At 37.8% G+C, this 23,492-nt stretch overlaps 2 protein-coding genes across 3 annotated transcripts in view; one reads left to right on the top strand and one right to left on the bottom strand.

Annotated features, from left to right (window-relative positions):
* The first annotated feature begins 6,346 nt into the window (after positions 1 to 6,346).
* On the top strand, positions 6,347 to 8,687 carry LOC116298965 (perlucin-like protein). Its single transcript, XM_031707557.2, has 3 exons — positions 6,347 to 6,520; positions 7,120 to 7,338; positions 8,287 to 8,687. The coding sequence occupies exons 1-3, from the start codon at positions 6,442 to 6,444 to the stop codon at positions 8,490 to 8,492; spliced, it is 504 nt and encodes a 167-aa protein (XP_031563417.2). The 5' UTR covers positions 6,347 to 6,441; the 3' UTR covers positions 8,493 to 8,687.
* Positions 8,688 to 8,964: 277 nt separating this feature from the next.
* LOC116298959 (uncharacterized) overlaps positions 8,965 to 23,492 on the bottom strand; it is a 39,751-nt gene continuing 25,223 nt past the window's right edge. For both annotated transcript variants that reach the window (XM_089040061.1, XM_089040060.1), the window contains exons 28-45: positions 23,254 to 23,367; positions 22,494 to 22,667; positions 21,820 to 22,059; positions 20,831 to 20,962; positions 19,928 to 20,062; positions 19,699 to 19,821; positions 17,929 to 18,057; positions 17,197 to 17,394; positions 16,719 to 16,910; positions 15,705 to 15,947; positions 15,223 to 15,462; positions 14,702 to 14,917; positions 14,017 to 14,079; positions 12,957 to 13,118; positions 11,920 to 12,093; positions 11,369 to 11,494; positions 10,447 to 10,688; positions 8,965 to 9,103 (exon numbers count right to left, since the gene is read on the bottom strand). In XM_089040061.1, coding sequence (XP_088896187.1) covers positions 10,486 to 10,688; positions 11,369 to 11,494; positions 11,920 to 12,093; positions 12,957 to 13,118; positions 14,017 to 14,079; positions 14,702 to 14,917; positions 15,223 to 15,462; positions 15,705 to 15,947; positions 16,719 to 16,910; positions 17,197 to 17,394; positions 17,929 to 18,057; positions 19,699 to 19,821; positions 19,928 to 20,062; positions 20,831 to 20,962; positions 21,820 to 22,059; positions 22,494 to 22,667; positions 23,254 to 23,367 — 2,864 coding nt within the window. In that variant the 3' untranslated portion in view covers positions 8,965 to 9,103; positions 10,447 to 10,485. The remainder of the gene's footprint in view (positions 9,104 to 10,446; positions 10,689 to 11,368; positions 11,495 to 11,919; positions 12,094 to 12,956; positions 13,119 to 14,016; positions 14,080 to 14,701; positions 14,918 to 15,222; positions 15,463 to 15,704; positions 15,948 to 16,718; positions 16,911 to 17,196; positions 17,395 to 17,928; positions 18,058 to 19,698; positions 19,822 to 19,927; positions 20,063 to 20,830; positions 20,963 to 21,819; positions 22,060 to 22,493; positions 22,668 to 23,253; positions 23,368 to 23,492) is intronic.

Here is a 23,492-nt window from a genome sequence, read left to right as displayed (position 1 = left end):
TTTCACATCTTTTCCAAAAATATGCATTATTTATGAAGCATGTAAATTAGGTCATTTTTGGCCATTTTTGGGCAAAAAGAATATACTAAAGCCCATGGTTTTGATCGATTTTGGGCCATTTTCACACCTTTTCCAAACATATGCATTATTTATGAAGCATGTAAATTAGGTCATTTTTGGCCATTGGGCAAAATACATGGACTATAGCCCATGGTTTTGATCGATTTTGGGTCATTTTCACACCTTTTTTAAAAATATGCATTACTTATGAAGGATGAAAAAATGGGTAAATTTTGGCCATTTTTGGACAAAAAGCATGGACTATAGCCCATGGTTTTGATCAATTTTGGGCCATTTTCACACCTTTTCTAAAAATATGCATTTTTTATGAAGAATGCAAATTAGGTCACTTTTAGCCATTTTTGGGTAAAAAGAATGTACTCTAGCCCATGGTTTTGATCGATTTTGGGCCATTTTCCCACCTTTTTCTAAAATATGCATTATTTATGAAGCATGTAAAATAGGTCATTTTTGGACAAAAAGCATAGACTATAGCCCATGGTTTTGATCGATTTTGGGCCATTTTCACACCTTTTAAAAAATATGCATTAGTTATAAAATGATGAAAAATAGGTAAATTTTGGCCATTTTTTGGCAAAAAGCATGGACTATAGCCCATGGTTTTGATCGATTTTTGGCCATTTTCACACCTTTTCCAAAAATATGAATTATTTATGAAGCATGTAAATTAGGTCATTTTTGGCCATTTTTGGGTAAAAAGCATGGACTATAGCCCATGGTTTTGATCGATTTTGGCACATTTCCACACCTTTTCCAAAAATATGCATTATTTATAAAATGATGAAAAATAGGTAAATTTTGACCATTTTTGTACAAAAAGCATGGACTATAGCCCATGGTTTTGATCGATTTTTGGCCATTTTCACACCTTTTCCCAAAATATGAATTATTTATGAAGCATGTAAATTAGGTCATTTTTGGACAAAAAGCATGGACTATAGCCCATGGTTTTGATCGATTTTGGGCTATTTTCACACCTTTTCCAAAAATATGAAATGTATATGAAGCATGTAAATTAGGTCATTTTTGGCCATTTTTGGGTAAAAAGCATGGACTATAGCCCATGGTTTTGATCGATTTTGGGCTATTTTCACACCTTTTTGAAAAATATGCATTATTTATGAGGGATGAAAAATAGGTAAATTTTGGCCATTTTTGGACAAAAAGCAGGGACTAAAGCCCATGGTTTTGATCGATTTTGGGCCATTTTCACACCTTCTTTAAAAATATGCATTATTTTATGAAGCATGTAAATTAGGTCATTTTTGGACAATAAGCATAGACTATAGCCCATGGTTTTGATCGATTTTGGGCCATTTTCACACCTTTTTCAAAAATATGCATTATTTATGAAGCATGTAAATTAGGTCATTTTTGGACAAAAAGCATAGACTATAGCCCATGGTTTTGATCGATTTTGGGCCATTTTCACATCTTTTTCAAAAATATGCATTATTTATGAAGCATGTAAATTAGGTCATTTTTGCCATTTTTGTGCAAAAAGCATAGACTATAGCCCATGGTTTTGATCGATTTTGGGCCATTTTCACACCTTTTTCAAAAATATGCATTATTTATGAAAGATGTAAATTAGGTCATTTTTGGACAAAAAGCATAGACTATAGCCCATGGTTTTGATCGATTTTGTGTCATTTTCACACCTTTTAAAAAATATGCATTAGTTATAAAATGATGAAAAATAGGTAAATTTTGGCCATTTTTTGGCAAAAAGCATGGACTATAGCCCATGGTTTTGATCGATTTTTGGCCATTTTCACACCTTTTCCAAAAATATGAATTATTTATGAAGCATGTAAATTAGGTCATTTTTGGCCATTTTTGGGTAAAAAGCATGGACTATAGCCCATGGTTTTGATCGATTTTGGCACATTTTCACACCTTTTCCAAAAATATGCATTATTTATAAAATGATGAAAAATAGGTAAATTTTGGCCATTTTTGGACAAAAAGCATGGACTATAGCCCATGGTTTTGATCGATTTTTGGCCATTTTCACACCTTTTCCAAAAATATGAATTATTTATGAAGCATGTAAATTAGGTCATTTTTGGCCATTTTTGGGTAAAAAGCATGGACTATAGCCCATGGTTGTGATCGATTTTTGGCCATTTTCACACCTTTTCCAAAAATAAGCATTATTTATGAAGGATGAAAAATAGGTAAATTTTGGCTATTGTTGGGCAAAAAGCATAGACTATAGCCCATGGTTTTGATCGATTTTGGGCCATTTTCACACCTTTTCCAAAAATAAGCATTATTTATGAAGGATGAAAATTAGGTCATTTATAGACAAAAAGCATGGACTATAGCCCATGGTTTTGATCGATTTTGGGCTATTTTCACACCTTTTTCAAAAATATGCATTATTTATGAGGGATGAAAAATAGTTAAATTTTGGCCATTTTTGGACAAAAAGCAGGGACTAAAGCCCATGGTTTTGATCGACTTTGGGCCATTTTCTCACCTTTTTCAAAAATATGCATTATTTATGAAGCATGTAAATTAGGTCATTTTTCGACAAAAAGCATCGACTATAGCTCATGGTTTTGATCGAATTTGGGCCATTTTCACACCTTTTTCAAAAATATGCATTATTTATGAAGCATGTAAATTAGGTCATTTTTGGCCATTTTTGCGTAAAAAGCATGGACTATAGCCCATGGTTTTGATCGATTTTGGGCCATTTTCACGCCTTTTCCAAAAATATGCATTATTTATGAAGCATTTAAATTAGATCATTTTTTGCCATTTTTGGGTAAAAAGCATGGACTATAACCCATGGTTTTGATAGATTTTGGGCCATTTTCACACCTTTTTCAAAAATATGCATTATTTATGAAAGATGAAAATTAGGTCATTCTTGGACAAAAAGCATGGACTATAGCCCACTCAAGTGGTTCCGTTCTTATTTACTGACGAGGTCTCAGCTGTGCAGTGTTAACGGAAGTCTGTCTGAGCCTTGTACTGTGAGCTGCGGTGTACCACAAGGCAGTAATTTAGGATCACTTTTATTTCTCCTGTATATTAATGACTTACCAAATTGTTTGGCGCAAGCCATAACAAGAATGTTTGCTGATGATACCAGCATCAGCGTTCATGGTAAAAATGTAGGAGACTTGGAACCAAGCATCAACACTGAACTCACTAATATACATCAGTGGTTGTTAGCAAATAAGCTAAGCTTGAATGTAGCGAAAACGGAATTTATGATTATTGGGTCCCGCCAAAAGTTCACAGCGCAATGCGATTCCACTATTAATATTGCGATTAATGGAGCTAGCGTTAAACAAGTTGATCACACCAAATCTTTGGGTGTCACTATCGATAAAAACCTTAATTGGTCAGAACATGTTAACAACATTTCGAAGAAAATCTCTTCAAGTATAGGGGCTCTAAAACGTGTTCGCCCATTTATTTCGACCGATAGTGCCATCCAAATCTACGAAGCCTTAATTCTACCCAAACTGGACTATTGTAGTGCAGTTTGGGATGGATTAAGTGATAAACTATGTGTTCAACTACAAAAGCGTCAAAATCGAGCGGCTAGAGTTATCACAAGATCTAACTATGACATAAGATCTAGCCATCTCCTTGACCAATTAAACTGGGATACACTTGCAGTTCGTCGTAAAAAACAAAAAGCCCTACTAATGTTTAAGACGATGCAGGGACGTACACCAGTTTACTTACAAAACCTTTTCTCCGACTACCATACTAAATACAACCTTCGAAATCATGATCATAAACTGTCAATACCTAAGCCACACACTGAATATCTAAAACGATCATTCAGCTATAGTGGGGCAAAATTGTGGAATGACCTACCGTTAAATATAAAAGAGGTCAAGTCAGTACGAAAATTTAAAACGGAAATTGATAGTTTGTACAGTAAGAAAAGTTGTAACTAAGGGCTCCACGGCAAACATGTAAAACAGTAACTAGCCTTTTAATCGTAAATCTTTACTTTTAAATATTTTTAGGCAATCGACTGATGTTTTTACCGTGGCAAAATACAGAAGCTTCCTTCCTTCCTTCCTTCCTTCCCATGGTTTTGATCGATTTTGGGCCATTTTCACACCTTTTAAAAAATATGAATTATTTATGAAGCATGTAAATTAGATCATTTTTGGCCATTTTTGGGCAAAAAGCATGTACTATAGCCCATGGTTTTAATCGATTTTGGGCCATTTTCACACCTTTTTCAAAAATATGCATTATTTATGAAGCATGTAAATTAGGTCATTTTTGGCCATTTTTGGGCAAAAAGCATGGACTATAGCCCATGGTTTTGATCGATTTTGGGCCATTTTCACACCTTTTTCAAAAATATGCATTATTTATGAAAGATGAAAATTAGGTCATTTATGGACAAAAAGCAGGGACTATAGCCCATGGTTTTGATCGATTTTGGGCCATTTTCACACCTTTTCCAAACATATGCATTATTTATGAAGCATGTAAATTAGGTCATTTTTGGACAAAAAGCATGGACTATAGCCCATGGTTTTGATCGATTTTGGGCCATTTTCACACCTTTTTCAAAAATATGCATTATTTATGAAGTATGTAAATTAGGTCATTTTTGGACAAAAAGCATAGACTATAGCCCATGGTTTTGATCGATTTTGGGCCATTTTCACATCTTTTTCAAAAATATGCATTATTTATGAAGCATGTAAATTAGGTCATTTTTGCCATTTTTGTGCAAAAAGCATAGACTATAGCCCATGGTTTTGATCGATTTTGTGCCATTTCACACCTTTTTCAAAAATATGCATTATTTATGAAGGATGAAAAATAGGTAAATTTTGGCCATTTTTCCACTAAAGGCATGGACTATAGCCCATGCTTTTTATCGATTTTTGGGTGTTTTTTACATCTTTTTTCAAAATTATGCATGGTGAGTAATTTACTGTCTTTAGCTAAATAGAATAGGTTTCTGCATTTTCGATACACTTGCTTATTAAGAGAGCTAAATTACCTAATTTTAACATTATGACATTGTGAATGGTCTCTACAAAGCAAGCCCAACTTTCCCCTCTACGTCACTCTCACTCATGCGACACATATCTCGAGCGCAAAAAAATGATGGACCCCTGAAAGAATCACGGTTAAGGGGTCTCGTCCGGAATAAGTTTTAGAGGATAGAACACGAACGTAATGATGATTGTCCTATTTTTAGAGACTTTAAGATTTGCAAAATCTACGACGGCGACGTCAACTGGAAGTGTAAATAACTACGCTTTGGGGTTATGTTCATTGGAGATTTCATTCAAGACATTGTTAGTAAAATCAAGTCATCCACAGGGAAGTCAACTTTGAAGGCTCGAAACCCCAAAGTGAAGTAATTTACACTTCCAGTTGACGTCGCCTCCGTAGATTTTGCAAATCTTAAAGTCTCTAAAAATAGGACAACCAGAACATGAAAGCAGTTGACCTAATCATTTGACTTCCTATTGCATCGAGTGTCATCATTACGTTCGTGTTCTATCCTCTAAAACTTATTCCGGACGAGACCCCTTAACCGTGTATCCTTTCAGGGGTCCAGCATTGTTTTGCGCTCGAGATATGTGTCCCATGAGTGAGAGTGACGAAGCGGGGAAAGTTGGGCTTGCTTTGTAGAGACCATTCACAATGTCATGTTAAAATTAGGTAATTTAGCTCTCTTAACAAGCAAGTGTTTCGAAAATGCAGAAAGCTATTCTATTTAGCTAAAGACAGTAAATTACTCACCATGCATAATTTTCAAAAAGATGTAAAAAACACTTAAAATCGATCAAAACCATGGGCTATAGTCCATGCTTTTTGGCCAAAATGACCTGTTTTGGACTTGTGAATAATGCAAAATTTTGTCCCTATTAGCCAGATGTCAACGCATGCATGGGAGGGAGGCATGATCATAAAAACAAAGTTACAGCTTTCCCTATTCGCGCTGGGAATTTTACTATTTGCCAGTATTTCAATGACATCATCGGAGAAAACAAAATTTACAAGGGCACGTACCTGTGGATTTTTATGGAACGACTTGTCGGTTAACGTCCATCAAAACCTACTTATAAGTGTCACGTCCGACAATCGGTACGAAAAAATTTACGTGACAAGACTGAGGAGAAACATATTTCATACCGGAATGGACAACCGAGGGATGTTCCTATTTACTTGCTTTTTTACTTCCTGTTGACATCTCTCCCTAAAGAGACGCGCTTCATGTCACGATTCATTGTCTATAAATACCATAAACTTAGAATATTACTGAAAAGTATTTTGTGGACGCTTCCTTCAAGAAGGTGCAGCAAGAGTAAAATTTGACTTTACAATCAGGAATCAAACAACACGAAGATGTATAAGATAACTGTGCTTTTGGTGGTGGTAGGTCTTTCGGCGAGTCTATGGTCAACGTGTATTTCCGCAAGATGTCGTAAGTACTACACATACAGTCACACAAATGTTGGATTGATATGTATTTCTGAGTTAGGGAATTTTTAGAAACAATATAACGGTAATTTTGAATGAAGAAAATAACTTCACATCGTATTGAACCATGATACAATTTCTGGGCTGATCAAAGTCAGAACGACTAAGTCAAAGATTGAATTTGAATTTACGAAGGTAAAAATACCGGTAAATCATCAAAAGAAAAATAAACGGTAAAATCTGCGAATCAAGGTCGAGACCTAACACTGATAAACTCTACTCACATGTTATGTCGAGTCACCGAATAAACACTGAACACGGATATGGGGCCAGAAACAGGTAGAGAGATGAGAAGAGAGAGTGCACTACCACTGCGCCAATCTTGACTGATTCCCTTTGATTTCATATATTTTCAAATGCTCCAGTTTGCATCAATTCTATGTTGCTCAGTGTTAGTCTTGATTTTGTGAAGAATATTTATGTATTCCCGGCCAGTGAATGTCGGTATAATTCAAGGCTAAGTAAATTATTCCATAGTCAAAGAACATAGCGGTAATTTAGAAATTCGAAAAAGAAAATTTACCATGTTGTCCTTCGCTATAGTTTCCTGTACACCAGGATGGGTGACCTACAAGGGCTCAAGTTCCTGTTACCGAGCGGGCACCACGCCAACGACCAAATGGAACGAAGCAAGAAAAGCGTGTATATCCATGGGAGGTGACTTGGTGAAGATCACGTCAGCTCAAGTTAACAAATACGTGGCTGGTCTTGCTCGTACTTACTCAAGTAGAAATAGTCTCATGTGGATGGGGCTTGTTGGAGGTAAAGCCCCGTTTACACTAGCGATTTTTGCAGCGATTTTTGCTGCGATTTTTGCTGCGATTTTTGCTGCGATTTTTGCTGCGATTTTTTTTGCGATTTTGTCCATAATAAATAATGTTAAAGAATTTACTTGTAAAGATTTTTCAGGATGCCAAGATTTTCCCTAGACGAATGTCACTTTTGAAGGAGGAGACAACAGATTTCATATTTCCGAAAATTGCCACAAAAATCGCAGCAAAAATCGCCGCGAAAATCGCCAGTGTAAACGGGGCTTAATAGATGTGTAGAGATTCAACGGTTTAAATTCGTAGCCATATCTACGCGTTGTGATGATTTATTTACTCGAAGATAATGGAAAGCCAGGCATTTCAATTTCGCGTCAAATGCTGTAAACACCAAATTGAAAAAAAGGTTCTTGGGTTCAAAAGGTTAAATCAACGAGGCATTTTCTCTAATTTCGTTCTCAGTGCTCTTATTTCTCAATGCGCATGCTCCTCGACGAAATAATTTATTTCGTCGAACATACGCCGAAAGAAAAAAACGAGATTTAAAGAAACGTAGACTCTTCCACAGTCTCTCGCTCGTCCGTTCCGTCTCCACGCTTAGAGACTGTAACGGTACAATGACCGAAAGGACTTATGGGTCCCGAAAACATGGACCCAGCGTGCTTTGGGAACCAAAATACTCGTCCACAGTCTCTCTCGTTTTCGCTGCCATCTTGAAAATATTGAAACGAGAGAGACTGTGGACGTGTATTTTGGTTCCCAAAGCACGCTGGGTCCAATTTTTTTGGGACCCATAAGTCCTTTCGGTCATTGTACCGTTACAGTCTCTAAGCGTGGAGACGGAACGGACGAGCGAGAGACTGGAAGAGTCTAAAGGAAACGCTGAAATGGGCGCATGTGCAAAAGTTGTCTCTTCAATCACGACGGGCATTCTTTCTTCTAGATTCGAACCAAAGGTACACATGGGTGGACGGCACTTCCTTGTCCAGCCAGCGGTACACCAACTGGAACACAGGCGAACCTAACAACTACAATGGACTAGCTGAAGACTGCGGAATGATGTACCTAAGTAGTATGAAATGGAATGATGCTGTATGTAACCATCACATTGCGATGACTTACGTGTGCGAGAAAGATAAAAAAAACTAGATGGTGTACCCAGAATAATAATTGCCAACGAAGTTTTGAGTTTGTTAGCGAAGTGCGTTTTTATTGTTTTTCGTTTTTTGCTTTTGTTTTTGTTTTTGTTTTTTTGTTTTTTTTGTTTTTGGTTCTAAACAGGTTTTTAGAGGTAGTGTGCATTGTTTTGGTACTGGTTTTGAAATAAATGTATCTTCAAACGAAGTTAGTCTCGTTTTTAAGGCCCGTGCTGTTTTTTAGGCGTAGGAACAGCTATCTCTTATTGGTTAATAACTTGATCGAACTACGCGATTTCTTCCAATGACGTGGCGCGACGTCATACATACTTTTATAGAAAAAATCTAGATGATCAATTCAGTAATTCCTCAACTTTTTTACTTCGTTGGCACATTCAGACTCCCTTTTTAATAAGAAAAAACACTGTCTCGATCCCGTTACTGATAAGTATGACTAGTAAAATATATTACGGAAAGATAAGAGCTTGTAGTGGAACTCCTTTATTGCTTTCCCAAATATGTCGTAACACTGACATGGCAAAACCAACACGAATAACAAAACCTGGATTCAACATTAAATAAATTTTTCAGAATTTGACCAAGAACATCCCTTTTTATTGCGCCCTGAAAAGAATGGAATATTGTAGAGTTAAAGCAAGGCCCGGCTTGTTTAACAGATTTTAAAACCAGTATTTACTAAAGCGAGGAATGCATATTTATAGCGGCGAGGGCGCTCCCGGTAGTCCCGAACGATTCTCTCCTGTGCTTCAACGGATTTTCCTCCCTCCCCATAAATCCGCGAGAAGCAGAAAGCGTATATCAAGGAAAAAAAAAATTTTTAAATCACTTATATGTGAATAGTGTAGTAGTATGGTTGCAGTATTTTTGTATGTCAATTTTCTTTTAGGAGATATAAAATATCAATATGCAAATGAGATGACGTCAATTCAAGAATAATTAATTATACAAAAATGCTGTTGTGGAAAGTACTGCTGTTTTTTCATTTGTAAATTATTCTTATAACTGATATATATCTTTGTACACTTTTAGGTTACTTCACTTCAGAACACTTGTCGTATATTACACTGCAAAATGTAACCCATTCTTGAATTTACGTCATCTCATTTGCATATTGATATTTCAAATGTTTGTATCTCTGAAAAGATCGCATACAAAAATACTGCAGCCACACTACTACATTGTTCAAATATAAGTGATTTTGAAAATAATTTTTTTCCTTGATATAGACTTCAAGAAGCTACTTCTGCTGACGACTGTTCAAACTCCAGTGTATGAGGGCTTAACCTCGAATCCAGAAGTTGCTTGTTTTGTTATTTTTGATTTCTGCTTTTGATTACCGACCGCAGAGGTGAGACTAAGCCCACATAGACTGAAGTTTTAAGAGTCGTCAATTCTTTAACAAACTCGTTAATATTTCATGAGGAAAACAAAATAGAATTCACGACCGTGAAGAGTGTTATAACTGATATAGAATTATGTTCAGTTAGATAAAAATAGAGGTAGCCCCTATTTACCTCGAGCGTAATGTTTCCAATTTCAGACCACGTGTCATTCTCTTAAGAATACAATTATTTCTGTGAGCTGTATCGTGTCTTTTCATGCATGTGCAACCATTAAACAAATAAATGATACTCAAGAGAATGACACGCGGTCTGAAATTAAAATGGGAATATATCACGCCCGAGGTAAAGAGGTGAATTACTGTCGTTCTGTACTCTAACCATGAACACTCCAGTTAATTTATTATTATTATTCATTTGTGTAATGCGTATTTGTGTTTTTTTTAATATATATTTTTCTTTTTTTTTTTCATCATTTCATCTCCTTGAATAGCTTTTATAGACTTTCAATTCGTAATCTGATTGGTTGACAAACTCGAGCGTTCACGATTAGAGCAGAACGACAGTAACTGATAGAGTAGATTGTAATAAAAAACAGTGTCTTACCTCTATAAATACTTTTATATCATCCCAAATAACTACCATTTACTGTGAAGGGGTTGGTTTAGGAGCCTGTACAACAACACGCACTTGGTGTTGTGCTGTAGCTAAAGAATTTTGCGCACGACATTCGTACGTTCCACTGTCGGAAATTTGAGCGCTGGAGATGATGTAATCACGACCGATGACTGTCATGCTTAAATCGTAAAGTAATGTTGATACCACACGATTGGGACTGGGCTGAGAAGCTGCAAAATATAGATAAATATCTTTATTATTAATATAATAAAGTATGGACCTCGTCGATGTAAATATAACTATAAAAAATGATAAGGTTCTTTTTTTTAATAGAACTTTAATATCCTCTGGTCTGATCGAAGTCAGGGCATGGCTCGTTCACGTATTGAATTTGAATGCAGTTTCTTAGGTTTGGCAGAAGGAGAAAAACCTAAGAAAATCTAAGGAGACCTAAGTGACCAGTCACTATTTAAGTCGGGGAGTGGGGGGGGGGGGGGGGGGGGGGGGGACGGACTGGGGGATCGGAGGAGAAAATGGGGGGCACTCAAAAATTTTTTAGTGGAACATGGGGGGCCTTGAAAGGTCAAAAGGAGGATTGGGAGGACTTGTTAAACGATTGAAGGGGGGTACCCGATAAACATGAATGCTATTAGGTAGGGGTCTGGAAAATTTTTGCTACTAAAAACATTTTCTCCTCCACCCCATACTCCCCCCCCTACTTAATAATGACTGGTCCTGGTCCCTAACAGTCTCCTCACATGTGATACCAGTCCAGGAATGGAACCCAAGTCCCCAGAGAAAGAGGGGGGGAGGGGTCAGTGCACTAATTCTATCCCACTTTTGATCCTTTAAAAAGCTTCAGTATGAGTATACAAAAAAAAAAAAAAAAAAAAAACGTTCAAGGATTTACCTCCAACTTTAGACCAGGTGACGGTTGGTGTTGGTCTTCCACTGATGAAGCACTCTAACAGTAACACGCCTCCTTCATCAACAATCAACTCACGTTCAGGATACGTCTCGGTGATACTGGCTCGAACTACACAACGATTTTAAATGAAGTTAATTTTCTTTAGCCTATTAAATAGACAGACCTCTGAGTTTATAAAAATACACCTTGTGTCCAAAAAGGAACCGACATTTGATCAGTTTCGTCAGGGCCATCATGGGGTAATAGAAGTGGTAAAACACCTATCCCGCATTCATTGTTTTACCTCCCTAGTTACTGTTGCTACGTCGGACAAGTTAAAATGTCTTTTTGATATACAGCATGGAAAAGACATCGTTTGCTGAAAATTGTAAATCAGTGACTGTTTTAGAATCAATGTATTCTAAAAGTTCTGAAATTTTAAAAATTCTAATGAATTCGAGTTTGTTGGTCCGACACTCTGTATTTCATTGGGGAAACTACCCACTGTTTGGGTGGACACACAAGCAAAGAAGCCGAGATTGGTCTATACTTACCGACACAGTCATCCAATGAAGTGCTACCTGTAGCCGTCGTTGTACTGCCATATGGACATGGCAGACAGCTAGTCTGTCCTTCTTCTAACTGGTATGTTCCTATTGGACATTTGTCACATGGCGCAAAAGACTCTTGTAGACCGTTATCAGAGAACGAACCAGGGCGACACAAAGCTACGAATAACAAATTCTTTGTCATTTATAAAATATACATAGAATACACATAATGTATGCAATGATTGCAACGAGAATAACTTTGATTCAAATTACCACCTCTGACTCGGATATTCATGTTTAATGTTTTATCGATAACCTAAAACACCCTCTGAGTTGATCCAATTAGTCAGCGCGCGCGCGGCTAACCATATGTCACAGATCAAACCCTGAAACAACCTCTGGGGTGATCTAAGTCAGGGCACAGCTAACTCACAGATCAAACCCTGAAACAACCTCTGGGGTGATCTAAGTCAGGGCATGGCTAACTCACAGATGGAACCCTGAAACAACCTCTGGGCTGATCTAAGTCAGGGCATGGCTAACTCACAGATTGAACCCTGAAACAACCTCTGGGCTTATCTAAGTCAGGGCATGACTAACTCACAGATTGAACCCTGAAACAACCTCTGGGCTGATCTAAGTCAGGGCATGGCTAACTCACAGATTGAACCCTGAAACAACCTCTGGGGTGATCTAAGTCAGGGCATGGCTAACTCACAGATTGAACCCTGAAACAACCTCTGGGGTGATCTAAGTCAGGGCATGGCTAACTCACAGATTGAACCCTGAAACAACCTCTGGGCTTATCTAAGTCAGGGCATGACTAACTCACAGATTGAACCCTGAAACAACCTCCGGGCTTATCTAAGTCAGGGCATGACTAACTCACAGATTGAACCCTGAAACAACCTCCAAGCTGATCAATTAGTCATGGCATGGATAACTTAGGAATCCTACATTTTGTTGCAAATTGAAGCAGAAATCAGAACTACTTTTGCTTTGACGGCCCTAAAAACATCTCTGAATGAAGCAATACTTACTTAGACAGTCTGATGCTTTTGCACTTCTACTAGTCTTGGTAGAGTATCCTTTGTCACATGGCTGACAAGCAGTCATACCATCTGTATCCATGTAGGTACCCTTACCACACTCCTGGCATGAATCTGATGTCTCATTGTGGAACGTTCCTGGTGCGCAATTGACTGAAAGAAAGTTTATTAACGTATTTAATAGTAATATCATTGGGTATTCCATGTGGGCCTCTGACGTGTCAGGAATCCGATGGAGTAATGGCTAGTCTTGTGGTTTAGAGAGCGTTGTTGTGTTGAAAAGAAGTGAATATGAGGGAAACTTTAAAGATCAAGGAAGCTCTATACATTAAATGGTTGAAGCCCACGCAACAAGTTAAAATGAATCTCTTTGGGGGCACTTTTCGCTCACACACACTACCACGAATTCAATATTTTATACACACAACCCCCAACTCACATGTCAATCTTAAAATTGACGCAATAATCCTTTTTTTTTTTTTTTTGTTTTGTTTTGCAGTATTACATATATAGTTCATTTTTTATTAAACTCTCTTTGCACCTCTGAAGATGGCATACGTTTTGCCGAAACACGCATGTAAAGTACAAAAAACCTCAGTTTACGAAGCGTCATCTGTTATTTTCTGATAGTTTCCGATATGGGTTTGTGGGAGTAGAAGAGTAAAAGACAAGATATTTTAATCTTAAAAAACGTATAGAGGATATTACATGGGCGCGCGGAGATACGAAATTTATCTTCGAGTGTTGAAAAGATCTCACGAGTGAGCGCAGCGAACGAGTGAGAGATTTTGAACACGAGAAAATAAATTTCGTATCTCCAAGCGCCCATGTAATATTCTGTTTATTATATAATTATCCATAAAATAAACTTAATAAGCTTTTTAATATTATAAAAAGTTTTTATTTACAAAATAATAGCTTAAATACACATGGTAACGATATTTTCACATATTCATATTTTTCGAAAAGGAGAAATATAGGTATTTTATGGATAATTATACGATAAAAGGCATTATTATTTTTGTAAATAATTCAAAGGGAGGATACTTACTGCAAAGTGATAGTTCTCTAGTTGAACCGGCCTTGCATTTGCCGTCGACTGGAGATGATAGTCCTGGGGGCAAAACACAGCAAAAACGTTACACTTAAGTTTCAAGGTGAATGTTAGGGCGTTAAAATATCGTCCATGTCAAACAGACCCCCTGCATGTGACGTCAAAGGAGCTCAATTTAGGAGGGCAAAACAAAATAATTTCATTTTCTTAGTAATTGGAAACCTATTCTTATGTCCTCCAAATTGAGCTGCATTCCGACGTGCTGTAAGGGGTCTATTGCTGGGTTTCACTGACGTCATTTGCTGTTTCGTGCGGAATGTTCATCAGCTGAATCACTAGTTTTCAATAAAATTCTTTCAGGCCGACATCGCATGGTGGTCAGTATTTGACTACCATTTGAAGCAGATAATTCAATAAGAGACCCAGCAATTTGAAGACGTTAGAGTGTGTGTCGAGCAGCTCCTCTGTTAATAATAAGCAGTTGGGAGGTTGAGGGGAAAATGCGTGGAGTTGGCATTGCAGTACATTGTGGGGACATGTATCCAAGATGGCGTCCATTCCGTTTCCTAAAACATACCCACAATGCACTGCAATGCCAACTCGACCCAGTTAACTCATCAACCTTGGAAAGGCTAATAAGTTTATAGATTCAGATATGATAATACTACAATAGTTTAGTTACCTGCGCAGGCTGGTATTTGAGTCAAGACCTGGTAACCTCCATTGTAGTAGATCTTCCATTGTCCCATCATACATCTGTAGACAGCATTAGTTAGAGACCTGGCACCGACGGGCTTAGGGTTGAAATAGTAGCCGGGTTGGCATCGAAGATACAATAGCATTGCAGTCTTTATGGCATTACCATTAGCTGGGTGTTCAAGTGCTGGACAAGTAATACCTGCAAGAATGATACCAAGATGCGGTCAAACTTTCTCATACGAGCATGCGTAAACCTTTTAGTCTTATTTACATACAGACTACGAGCATGCGCAGCGTTGTGGACTAATTTACATACAGACCACGAGCATGCGCAGCGTTGTGGACTAATTTACTTACAGACCACGAGCATGCGCAGCGTTGTGGACTAATTTACATACTGACTCCGAGCATGCGCAGACGTTTTAGACTAATTTACATACAGACCACGAACAAGCACAGACGCTTTACATTTGTGTTTGGTAGTATTGATTGCATTTGACTTACTTTGAGTTGTAATATGGAAGTCACATAAGGCTTTGTTTCCAGCTGCATCCTGGGCTGTGTATCGGATATTTATCGCTGTATCTCGCTGCATTTGGTGCCCAGGCTTCTTGTTCGACATACTAAATACTACGGCGACATTGTCCGTGAATACGGGTTCCTTCCAGGAGACTGTGACGGGATTGTCGTTGGACTTGACTGTAAATGGTTTGGGACAGTACTGGACTTTGGGTGCATGCTTATCTAATAGAATAAGACAGTAATTATAAATATAAAGATATTAGCAGCCACCAACTAGGTTGTTTATGAAGCAAGACATTATAGGCTTATTGCATTGCATTGCATTCTAGAGTTGTTATAAGGAACATTTTTCCAAGATAACGTCTCGTCTCCTGAAACAGCCCCAAAATGCACTGCAAAGCCAACTCGATCCAGTTTTCCATCAACCCCAGAAAGTATAATATTCTTGAGAATAAAAAGCTTACCCTCAACAATGACGTAATAGTAACAACTTTTCGAAACACCATCAAGATTGGTGGCTGTCCACTTAACACGTGTCTTTCCAGCTGGGAACGGATAGTTCTCGTTCAAGTTACTTGGTGTTACAACAGCGGTCTTCATGTTAGTGACCGGCAATTGCCATTTGAAGCCCAGAACTGCTGTGTTACTGTCTGCTGTTAGATCGACTACGATGTCTGTCGGGCATCGTATCCAGGGTTCTTGATATACTAAGTAAAGGAGAGAGAGAGAGAAAAGTCAATCTCCTGTTGCAGTTCCATTGAATGGTGACACAGCAATTTGAGGGCGATCACGTGGCAAAAATAATACTCAAGGGAATGACACGTTGTCCTCGTACTAACCTACCTCTGACACAGGACACCGGGGATGGCTCACCTTTTTCACTGGACAAAGATAATACTCATGGGAGTGACACGTGGTCCTCGTATTAACCTACCTCTGACACAGGACACCGGGGATGGCTCACCTTTTTCACTGGACAAAGATAGTACTCAAGAGAACGACACGTGGTCCTTGTATTTACTTATATACCTCTGACACAGGACACCGGGGATGGCTCACCTTTTTCACTGGACAAGAATAACACTCAAGAGAATGACAGGTGGTCCACATATTAACCTTCCTCTGACACAGGACCGGGGATGATTCACTTTTTTCACTGGACAAGAATAACACTCAAGAGAATGACAGGTGGTCCACATATTAACCTTCCTCTGACACAGGACCGGGGATGATTCACCTTTTTCACTGGACAAGAATAACACTCAAGAGAATGACACGTGGTCCTTGTATTAACCTACCTCTGACACAGGACACCGGGGATGGTTCACCTTTTTCACCGGACAAAGATAATACTCAAGAGAATGACACGTGGTCCCTGTATTAACCTACCTCTGACACAGGACCGGGGATGGTTCACCTTTTTCACTGGACAAAGATAATACTCAAGAGAATGACACGTGGTCCTTGTATTAACCTACCTCTGACACAGGATACCGGGGATGGCTCACTCCATTGTGTATTATTACAAGTGGTGTATCTTGGTCCACGTAACTCGTAACCAGGTTTGCAATAATACACACATCTCATACCGTGGTCCACATTCTTCATGGAACAAGACTTGGGGATTACTCCTCCGTTTGTTAGTTCTTGTAGAACAGGGCAAACCTCGGCTAAATATAGTATGAAATGAAATAAATACACAACGCCTCGGCAAAGTTTAAGTAAAATAATAAAAATTGTGGTTGGAGGTTAGGTCTAGTCTTCTTATTCACCCTTTTTTCATGTTATTTTTTTCCCTTTCTTGTTCTTTTTCCTCTCGCTTTTTTCTTATTATTTTTATTCTTTTTCGTATTCTTTTCTTATTCCAACCTCATGGTTTGGTTTGACTCTCTTTTTCAGTCTTTTTATCTTCTTTCTTTTCTTCTCCAGCAAACAAAATTTACAAAACCTACTTACGTTTGCAGTAAGGCACCTTTCCAGACCATGTACCATCGATATTACAAGTCAGTGACCTGTCTCCATTGGCTAGTTTATGTCCAGCTGCACACTGGTATGTACACATAGTATTGCGGCGAATGTTATATCTGTCGTCGGTACAAGTCGAAGGAAGAATAGAACCACGGAAAGGCGCCTCCAGCTCGGGACAGTAGATCTCTGTGAAGTAATAATCAAAAACCAAAAATGAGGAATACAAGATTTCAATGTATGCCACCTTGTCAGCTTGAGCGCAACGTTTTCCTGTTTCAGACCGCCTGTCATTCGCTTGAGATTAAGATCCTTGTACTGAGTTGTATCCATACTCGTGTGTTTTCTCATGCACAACCATTAAACAAAGAAATGATAATCTAGGGAATGACACGTCTGAAATGGGAAAATATTTGTCCCAAGCCGATAAGGTCTATCAAGGTACTTTCTATGTACCATTTTCTCTACCTTACCACAGCCTCTCTGTTCTATGTTTTTGAACGGGAGAGCCTACGTGCAAGCATTTGATGTAGTGTGTTCATAAAAATACAACGAGTCACACCTAATACAATAGATAGAACGACAATAGAATACAATAGAATCACACCTAATACAATAGATAGAACGACAATAGAATACAAACGATTTTCTGAAAACATTACATCAACTGAGTGATATGTAGATTCTGACCCAGCAATGATTTTTCAATCTAGAACACCTTACCTTCACATCCTTTATCATCGGGCTTCAGTCTGTATCCGTCGTAACATGAACAAGCGTAGCCACCTTGATAGTTCGTACAATTTTGAGCGCACCCTCCTTTGTCTGGAGTCTCGGTACATTCGTCGATATCTGAAATTCAATTATAAAACTATATTTAAAAAATAAAATAGCATTCTCCGTGCTTTGTTCACTAATACAGGACAGTTCTCGACCAATCAGAGGGCGCGTGCTATCTATGATGCTAAAAGCGTTTTAAGAAAATATACAATTATAAAACTATATTTAAAAAATAAAATAGCATTCTCCGTGCTTTGTTCACTAATACAGCACAGTTCTCGACCAATCAGAGAGCGCGTGCTATCTATGATGCTAAAAGCGTTTTAAGAAACTATTCAATTATAAAACTATATTTAAAAAATAAAATAGCATTCTCCGTGTTCTGTTTACTAATACAACACAGTTCTCGACCAATCAGAGAGCGCGTGCTATCTATGATGCTAAAAGCGTTTTAAGAAACTATTCAATTATAAAACTATATTAAAAAAATAAAATAGCATTCTCCGTGCTTTGTTCACTAATACAGCACAGTTCTCGACCAATCAGAGGGCGCGTGCTATCTATGATGCTACCATTTTGTTTTTCAATTTTCTTTCGTCATTCTGGTTTTCATGGTCGTCGTCTTCGTTAAATGTATTCATCTCTTTACATTATCATTAAACATGGCCGCCATGTCTTTTGCAGTAGACCTCCTCGGCTCTGCTAATGTCTTCCCATTTCAAACCACGAGTCATTCCCTAGAGTATCATTTCTTTTTTTAAGGTTTGCGCTCGGTTGCACATGAGAAGACACATGAATATGGATACAACCCAAACAAAGAATATTATTCTCAAGGGAATGACACGTGGTCTGAAATGGGACAACATTACGCCAAGCCGAGGAGGTTTATTGTTTTTTAATGTCTTGCGAATGATTTCAAGCCAACGAAATATTGCGCACATGTCGAAGACTAATCAGAATATGTTGTAATATATCTTATATTATTTCACGGTACACAATAAGAAAAAAAAACAAAAAAAAAACAACCAGAAACGAAAAGAAATAAATGTCGAAACCGTGAAGCTTAAAGTGTATATCAAGGGAAAACAATTATTTTCAAAATCCCTTATATGTGAACAGTGTAGTAGTATGGCTGCAGTATTTTTGTATGTCAAATTTTCTTTTCAGAGATATAAACATTTGAAATATCAATATGCAAATGAGATGACGTAAATTCAAGAATGTGTTACATTTTGAAGTGTAATTTACGACAAGTGTTCTGAAGTGAAGTAACCTAAAAGTGTACAAATATATTTTTCAGTTATAAGGATGATTTACAAATGAAAAAACAGCAGTACTTTCCACAACAACATTTTTGTATAATAAATTAGTCTTGAATTTACGTCATCTCATTTGCATATTGATATTTCAAATGTTTATATCTCCGAAAAGAAAATTTTGCATACGAAAATACTGCAACCATACTACTACACTACTCACATATGAGTGATTTTGAAAAAAAAAATTTCCTTGATATACACCTTAGCAAATTTAAACATTTAGATCATACATTTTTGTAACACCAACTTTCTTAATTATTCTGACTCATTATAATCATTATATCAATATTATGTAAAACCAGACATAAGGAACATTGAAAATTTTTGAATTTTTGGATTTTTTTTTTTTTGACAGGCTTTTTGATTAATCTCCATTTCATTGCAGTAATATTACCTTTGCATCCGTACTTGTCGTCATTGAGTTTGTATCCCTTCAGACATGCGCAGTTGTAACTGCCATCGGTATTCTGGCAGATGTGCTCACAGCCTGCATTGCTGAGCTTGCATTCGTTGAAGTCTAGAAATAATAAACAAATTATCAAAGTTAATCAAGGTATAGCTTGCCCTTGGTTGGTCTAATCTAACAATGGAGGCTTTGCAAACATCATAGCGCTCTATCGTACCTTCACAAAGATTCTTGGCGTTCTCTTTTGGTTGATATTGTGGTTTACAGTTACAGATGTGGCCTCCTGGAGTGTTGATACATCTGCTTCTAAAAGTGTCACAGCCGCCATGGTTAACAAGGCACTCGTCAATATCTGTAAAAGACAAAAATAGAGATCCGTTTGAGAAGGTCAGCCGACGTATCGACTTAGAGCTTTTCTCATAAATCTTAACTTCGTGGTTTTGTTTTTTCCTTCCTTTACAGGAAAGAAGCAGCTTTAAGTTACGATTTACATTTTGGCTTTGTCATCCGTTAGTCAAAGTTAATTCAGTAACTCAGATAATGAGTTTTATCATATGACCCGTACGGCCCTGCTCGCGCGCTCTAATAAAACCATTGGAAAAAGTCACGTGATGGGGGCCGGACGGGTTGACGTAAGCGGGCCGGAAAAACCCGTCCGGCCCTGCTCGAATCCGCGCGCTTTCTCTTTTTTAGTTTTTATTTACTATTTCTTTCTTTCTTTTATTTTTTTATTGATTTTTTCGTGAGGGTCATATGATAAAATGCTTATTGACTGAGTTAGGTCGGGCCGTACGTGAAAATATTTGGCTCTCGGTCATTTGTACGGACCTCGCTGAGCTCGGTCCGTACGGCATCACCTCGAGCCAAATATTTTCCCGTACGGCCCTCCCACTCAGTCAATAAGTACATATTCATTACTAGTAACGTGAGTTTGACAACAAAACTTCCCCCCAAAATTATGTAGGTGTGACGATTTCCTATTAACAAGAGAAATTATCCATAGCACCTGTGTTATGCTTAGCCTAGTTAATACAGACACAAAATATTGTTCGTATGACAAGATGCTCTTAGAAGCCACCCTCATCCTCAGGCTTATATCCTAACTCGTCCTCCTACATACCAATGCAAGTTTTGCCGTCATAAGCCAGTTTGAATCCAGGATAACAACCACACTTGACCTTCATATTACACAGATTATAACAGACATGTTGGCAGTTTCCGTTGTCCAGTTGGCAGAGATCAGCTAATGGAGCTGTAAGGAAAAAAATATTATGGTCGAAGATTAACAAATAATTCCATAAAAATCATTTAGAAAAAGAGTTAAGAGAATTCTATACAGCAACGATTACTCCAATATATGATAATGATGATGATGATAATGATAATGATGATGGTGATAATAATGGTGATGATGATAATGATAATGATAGTGATGATGGTGATACTGGTGGTGGGGATGAAGGGGATGATTATGATGGTAATGATGATGGTGATGATGATGATGATGGTGATGATGATGATGGTAATGATGATGGTGATGATGGTGGTGATGATGATGATGATGGTGATGATGATGATGATGATGGTGATGATGGTGATGATGATGATGGTAATGATGACGGTGATGATGGTGGTGATGATGATGATGGTGATGATGATGATGATGATGATGATGGTGATGATGATGATGATGATGGTGATGATGATGATGGTAATGATGATGGTGATGATGATGGTGATGATGATGATAATGATAATGATGATGGTGATAGTGATGATGGTGATAGTGGTGATGGGGATGATTGTGGTGATGATGATGATGATGATTGTGATGATGGTGATGGTGATGATGATGATGATGGCAGTGATGATGATGGTGATAATGATGATGATAATGATGATGATGACGACGACAATGATACGTGATCATGGTTGCCATGACTATGTCATTCTGGTCACATATTTTAGGGACCCAAGGTGCTTTTTGAAAATTTCAAACTAAAGTAAAATAAAACTGTTAATGTCAACTATTTCAAACATCTTCCTGTACCAAACATCACACCCAAGATCTTTTAAAAGATATATTTAAACTTAATCAACCAAACTTGCCTATTCTGGAGTATACAGCAACCTCACACAAGGTAAGTATTCCCTTGCCAAACATCTGTACAGCAACGTATCGTCCAGGGATCGGTGGATTACACTGGACACGCAAAGCTTGTCCTTGTCCAACGGTTCTTATTCTGTCATTGCAAGTTGGGTTTCGACTCTGGTCTCTATGGACGCCAACTCTCACGTCAAAGTTCTTTAGACGTTCAAAATTATTGTGACGATTGACGATAAGGATATCTAATATGAGAACAACCAATTGTGAATAATATATGTCAAGGATTTCTAGATGTCTAGCATTTCAGATTTTATCAAACGAAAAATTATTAAATGGGTTACGACTCCAACTTCACTCCATCTTTAATACTTAATGGAGCTGCCCCTATGTGTATGGTAAAGTGTGCTTCTCATACACATATATATCTTTCCTATCGGGCCAATAAATCCACCTAATGCGTCCTTGAAGTCCATATGAGATTTGATAGCTCAGGGGTTAGAGCATGGCACCGGAATCGCTAGGGCATGGGTTTAAATTCCCTTTCAAGACTCAAGAATTTTTTCTGAGTCTTTCAATTTGCAGCTACAAAAGTTGCTTCAAATACTGTGAGCATCAGCTCAATTTGGTAAAGTATGCTTATTATCTTGAACCTTTTGTGTCCTCTTATAGTACTTACCGGTAATGATGTGCTCTGAACCCAAGTCAACGCGCCACCAAGGATTATTCTCGTCCTTTGTATGGGTACATGACTTCATGCTATAATCAGAACTGTAATTTTCATCCACTGCTCGCTCGCTGAAGCCATTGCTTGAGGTACTGGATTGATCAGTGCTCTTCTTGTGAGCCAAATCTACAGAAAATAACAATTCGATACCTTTTCAGACCACGTGTCATTTACTTCAGTGTTATGTTTTTTATTTAACAATTATTCGCCGAAGGCGAAGTGAATATCGGGGAATATTTACCGAGACGCGAGTCTTCGAGCGGCGAGGTAAATATTCTCCGATATTCACTGAGGCTGAGGCAAATGATTGTTTTAGTATAAAAACACAGGTGATTCTTTCAAAAAGAAAAAAAAAAAAAAAAAAAAAAAGAAGAAGATAAAAGACATTTTTTCCGGTAACAGCAACAAAGCGGCTGGCCGCCATTTTGGATTATCGCTGGAGGTGATTATCGTGTGATAGTGTGAGTTTCTCGACCAATCAGCGCGCGAGATTTTCAATAATCACCTGTGTATTTTTACAAATTACCCATAACGCTTGAGGTGATACATTTGATATGGATGCAACTTAAGAAAAGAAAAATTTTTTTGAGAGATTTGAGTTGACTGAAATGGAAAAACATTGCTTCCAATGTGCCTTAAGAGCATTGAATTTGAAGTTATTTAATTCCTCTCAACCTCATCACTTGCCTATAATAAATAAAGCGTGACTTACTTTTGGCAAACTTAGTGCAGATGGTAGCGATGGGTTCGTTTTCTACCTCAAAGCGTTGATTGAGTCTTGGGTTGCCGAAGTCTGTACATGCTTGCATAGTTACGTATGGATCGGCTGTGAACAGAAGACAATAAAAAGGTATTTTAGTTTTAATGAGCTAAAAAGTCTAGGAGCTCAAAACGTATATGCTAAGAGCATCAGTCTCCCATACTGAGTCTGTGAGCCAACATATTCCCAAA

The sequence above is a fragment of the Actinia tenebrosa genome, unplaced genomic scaffold (genome assembly GCF_029948245.1).
Source record: "Actinia tenebrosa isolate PJP-AT-01 unplaced genomic scaffold, QUT_ActTen_1.0 PGA_scaffold7__59_contigs__length_16204524, whole genome shotgun sequence".
Classification (NCBI taxonomy): domain Eukaryota; kingdom Metazoa; phylum Cnidaria; class Anthozoa; order Actiniaria; family Actiniidae; genus Actinia; species Actinia tenebrosa.
Note: the sequence above shows the minus strand (reverse complement) of the source record. Positions and strands in the feature narration are given on the sequence as shown.